The sequence below is a fragment of the Penaeus vannamei genome, chromosome 7, assembly GCF_042767895.1.
Source record: "Penaeus vannamei isolate JL-2024 chromosome 7, ASM4276789v1, whole genome shotgun sequence".
Classification (NCBI taxonomy): domain Eukaryota; kingdom Metazoa; phylum Arthropoda; class Malacostraca; order Decapoda; family Penaeidae; genus Penaeus; species Penaeus vannamei.
The window spans coordinates 21720263-21725262 of NC_091555.1; the positions used below are offsets into that span (position 1 = coordinate 21720263).

The 5000-nt window shown below is 43.5% G+C and overlaps 1 protein-coding gene across 1 annotated transcript in view; it reads right to left on the minus strand.

Annotated features, from left to right (window-relative positions):
- Cda4 (chitin deacetylase Cda4) overlaps nucleotides 1–5000 on the minus strand; it is a 25708-nt gene that overhangs the window by 865 nt on the left and 19843 nt on the right. Inside the window, exons 3-10 of the mRNA XM_070123629.1 lie at nucleotides 4970–5000; nucleotides 4348–4478; nucleotides 3825–4030; nucleotides 2502–2658; nucleotides 1837–1975; nucleotides 1173–1329; nucleotides 576–662; nucleotides 20–223 (exon numbers count right to left, since the gene is read on the minus strand). The exon at nucleotides 4970–5000 is cut by the window's right edge and continues 87 nt beyond it. Coding sequence (XP_069979730.1) covers nucleotides 20–223; nucleotides 576–662; nucleotides 1173–1329; nucleotides 1837–1975; nucleotides 2502–2658; nucleotides 3825–4030; nucleotides 4348–4478; nucleotides 4970–5000 — 1112 coding nt within the window. The remainder of the gene's footprint in view (nucleotides 1–19; nucleotides 224–575; nucleotides 663–1172; nucleotides 1330–1836; nucleotides 1976–2501; nucleotides 2659–3824; nucleotides 4031–4347; nucleotides 4479–4969) is intronic.

Below are 5000 nucleotides of genomic sequence, written 5' to 3' on the forward strand. Positions count from 1 at the left end.
CTCGGACCCGAATTCTTACCTAGATCCACCTGCTGACGTGAAATTGTCATGTCGGGCATTGAGTGACAGCTGGCATGAATTGGGCGTCTCGCACGGAGGGTCGGGGTACACCTTCTGTTGGCAGCTCCAGGGCTGGAAGCGGCTCAGCTCGGAGATGGGCTGCGGCGTCGTCACCCACTGCAGGGCCTCCGTCATGGTGGTGTAGTACACGTCATTCAGGGTCCTGTGGTTGGGCCGGAATCATTAAGTACACACGTATTCGTTTTCAGATTCAGGCTATGATGATAGGGCCAAATGAATCTGTTGCATGCATACATGCCCAAATGCATATGTATATGTGAATATGTATATATATATATATATATATATATATATATATATATATATATATATATATATATATATATATATATATATATAATCTGTGTGTGTGTGCGCGTGCGTGTGATGTACTATGTACTTTTGAACTCATTGATTTAATGAATAAAGAAAAATAAGATTAGTATCAACAACAAAAAGCATACATTATACCATTTCCGGTGCCTGGACTACAGTAACGCAATCCTAAAACTTACATAGTCCAGTCAATAAAGGCGAGAAGTCCGTTGGTTTGGGTTGGAGTTTGGAACCAGTTGGTCGAGAGAGCCAGCATGTAAGGGGCCCTGAAGAAACAAGAGACTCGTGAAGAATAACAAGGAAATATGTCAACTTGTAAATAATAAATCAAATCAATGTCAAACGAGGAGAAGGAGGAGGCAAAATATATGAAGAGAAAAAAATGAAAATACAAGAAAGTAATTGACAAAAACGTAGAGGACGGGGGAGAATGCATGAAAAATGCGAAAGAAAAAGTGAAGCAGCTTCTGCTGAAATTAGGAAAAACGGAAGGAGATAGAGAGAGAAAAAAATATTGAAGTAATGAGAGGGAAAGAGAAAAGAGTGTGAAAGGGATAAACAGCGAAAGAAACGAAAGAGAGAAAGAGTGTGTGTGTGAGAGACAGAGAGAGAGAAAGAGTGTGTGTGAGAGAGAGAGAGAAAGAGTGTGTGAGAGAAACAGACAGACAGAGTGAGAAAGCAAGAGAGAAAGACAAGAGACCTTGAGAGAGAGACAGAGGACACCTCTTCCCCGCCGTGAGCCCCAACGACCCCCAAACACCCCTTCTGAGCCGAACCTGTTGGTGGTATAGTGGCGGTTGAAGTCGTCCTGAAGCCACTTGAGCACGTCGGGTTCGTTCTGATAGCTGAAGCTGCACTGGTCCAAGTAGGGGCAGAAGCCTCCCTCGAATTGGAAGTTCTTGAAGTGGGAGTTCATGGGCATTTCCCACAGTCCTGTTGGAGTAGGAGGATGGGAGTGTGGGACTGGGCGCTTCTGACTATCGGCCGGTTTGTTAAAATTGCGCGAGACCCGACCCAGTGAATATTCACTATACGGACATACATATATACTGAAATGAATGTATATGTATGATTCTAGATATGCATATCTACTCAACGGATAGATAGATAAATGTATATCTATCAGATAGATAGATAGATACGCATTTATTTATGTGTATATGCATGTCCAAACATGTAAATGTTAGTTGTATGTCTTCAAATGATAATACACCGCTTATAGATTTGTTTGAATTTCTTTCGTCCTGGGTATGACCTTATGCTTATCTCTTTCAAAAAGTATAATGATAAAAACATCGATTATAGATATCTTTAAAAAAAAATACTTCTTGAAAACTACAAAATCTACACTATCAGCGAACTATCTGCTATCTATTCATACTATCGACCACATCGGCACTACATCACGCAATACGACGAACGCCCCTGACCCTAACTGACCTCGGAATGACCTGGTGGCACAGCTTCCGGAGCGGCACTCGTGAGGGATCTTGTAGTCGAAGGAATAGGGCCACACTGGCACCTTGCTCGGGGGGGCGTTGATGGTCGAGTCCCAGGAGAAGCCGTAGTCATTCATCACCTGAAGAAGGGAGGGGGTTAGAGGGTGGGTTGTGTTGGGGAGAGGGGGGGGGAGAGGTATGGTGGTGACTGACCTTCCGCGTTGGTGAGAAGAAGGGGAGAAGGAGTTGGATGGATAGGTGGGATAAACATATGGGAAAATCTGTATGGATGGATTATGCAAAACGGAAAAGAAAGTTAAGCATTACAGAGAGAGACAAATAAAACAAACGCGTAAACATATCTTCCATGCCCCTAGCACATACCCATACATACCCAGTCCCACCACATGGAAATAGATGTGCATACCTAACCCCATTTTCCACATACTTACCCAACCCCACCACCGACATGTCCACCCACCCCACCACTCACACACCCACCAACCCACCCACATACCCACCAACCCACCCAACCCCACCACCCACACACCCACCAACCCACCCAACCCCACCACCCACAGACCCACCAACCCACCCATCCCCACCACCCACATACCCACCAACCCACCCAACCCCAACCCTCCCCAAGTCCTCCCTCCGACTCACCTCCAGCTGTGCGTTCTTGCCAGGCTTGAGATGAGGGCCCCTCATGCCCAACATGTCAGCTTTCCTCACGCCGGAGAACGAGCTGAGGATCTCCCTCATGGTGACCATCTCGCCGACCCACTCCTCATACGTCCCGTCCTCGAGGCCCGAGCGGCGTCTGGGGGGAGGGAGGGGGTCAGGCAAGGAGATGTGGGGGAGAAATGATAAGGGAAGGGGGGATTGGAGGGGGAGTGGGGGAGAAATGATGGGGGAAGGGGGAATTGGAGGGGAAGTGGGGGAGAAATGATAAGGGAAGGGGGAATTTGGGGGGGAAGTGGGGGAGAAATGATAAGGGAAGGGGGATTGGAGGGGAAGTGAGGGAGAAATGATAAGGGAAGGGGGAATTGGAGAGGAAGTGGGGGAGAAATGATAAGGGAAGTGGGAATTTGGGGGGGGGGGGAATAGGGAAGGGGAAGTGAGGGAGAAATGATAAGGGAAGAGGGAATTGGAGAGGAAGTGGGGGAGAAATGATAAGGGAAGTGGGAATTTGGGGGGGGGAATAGGGAAGGGGAAGTGAGGGAGAAATGATAAGGGAAGGGGAAATGAGGGGAAAATAATGAAGCGAAGGAGATGAAGTTATATAAAGAGATATACGCTAATAATATCAAGGATTTCATGCTACAATCTCATAACAGAAGCAGATGTTTAAATATGCTAATAGACGAACAAGTAATATACCAATTCGATTTAAACTTACGCGTTACTACATGATGATGAGAATAATGAGACAGAATGATCATATTAACAATAATGAAAATAATATTGAGAACAATAATAAAATGATAGTAGTGATAATAACAACAATAGCAATAATAATGAAGATATTAATGATAATGATGATAATAGAATGATAATAGTAATAATAAAGTTGATGACAATAACGATAATAATGACATCAATAACAATAACAATAATAATAATAGCAATAATAATGATAACAATAATAATGAGACTAATAATAAAAACAAAGAATGATGATAGTGATAATAACAACAATGAAGATAATAATAACAAGTGATAATGATGATGATGATGATAATAACGATAATAATGATAATGAGGATAATAATGATAATAATAATGACAACAATAATAATGATAGTAGTAGTACCAGTAATAATAATTATTATTATTATTATAAGAACAATAATGATAATAATAATAATAATGACATCAATAAAAATAGCAACAATAATATCAATAATGATAATAATAACAACAACAGCAACAATAAGGATCAAGAGAATACCATTAGACGCGCGACTGAACAGCCAAAAATCTTACGTCACAGTGCCGAGGGCGATCTCGTGGCCCCGGCTGTAGAACTCCTCGACCAGCTGGTAGTTGGTGTAGTCGTGGGAGACGAAGAAGGTCCCTCGGATTGGGCAGCCGTTGGGACTTGTGCGGTTCTCGAGGAAGATCTGGTTGTAGGTGTCGAAGTTGAGGTCGTTCACAGCTCCGTCGAAGGTAAGCATGATGATTTGGGGGACCTGTGGGTTGTGTTTAGTTAGATGGGGGTTGTGATGGGTTGTTTTTTTCTGTTTTTTTTTTCAGGGTTGTAGGTCGGGTGGGGTGAGGAGAAGGTGGAGGGTGCGGCTAAGGATTTGTGTTTTTGTCGGGTTGTTTGAGTTAGCAGTGGAATGTTGATTGTGAATTCATAGGTCTGAAGTTTCAGTGGATTACCTTCGTCACGAATTATTTGGTTTATATTTACTGAAATTGTATACACATTTCTTTCATGAATTTATCGCCTCTCTTTTTGTACCAGGAAAGCAGCTACAACTTCTGACGAAAAGCAACTACTTACCTGCTCGGCTCTCAATCCTCCGGGAATCTCAGTGCCATCGAAGGAGCAGTGGCAGTATGGCAACTGGCAGTCCTGAGGGTCACATGGCAGTGCCTCCAGGGGGTCAGGGGTCGTGGCCAGGGGGGCCTCAGCTATAGGGTGGGGGGAGGGGGGAGGATAGTTGTAAGAAGGATATACATTGATATTGGTGTTAATGAATAGGAAATGCATAAAACGGACCTCTTGACGAAGAGTGAGAATGCATTTGGTCAGAAATATTCTCAAATTTTGACCTCTAATCAGTAGTGATTGTGCTAAAATGCAACACGATTTGAAGCTTAGCATGATCATATAAAAGGAAAAAATGATGATGACCAACAATAGCAAAAGTAATTTTCAAGTCTAACCTTTAACATAGCTAGCAAAATATCTTGAATTCTAAGCATCTTCAGCTAACTTTACTTTCCAAAATAAAACCTGGCCAAACTAGCAAGGACGCACGAGAAAGGAAAAGTACCCACTAAATAAAAGAAGAAAAAGATATCTAAAAGAACCCCACCAAGCCAAGGTTGCCCACGCGCGAGGTCAGAGGTGAACAAGGTCACGCGGAGAGACAAGTGGGAAACGGAGATTATACACTCACTCGGCTCCTGTGGCCCGCAGGCGATGTTGTC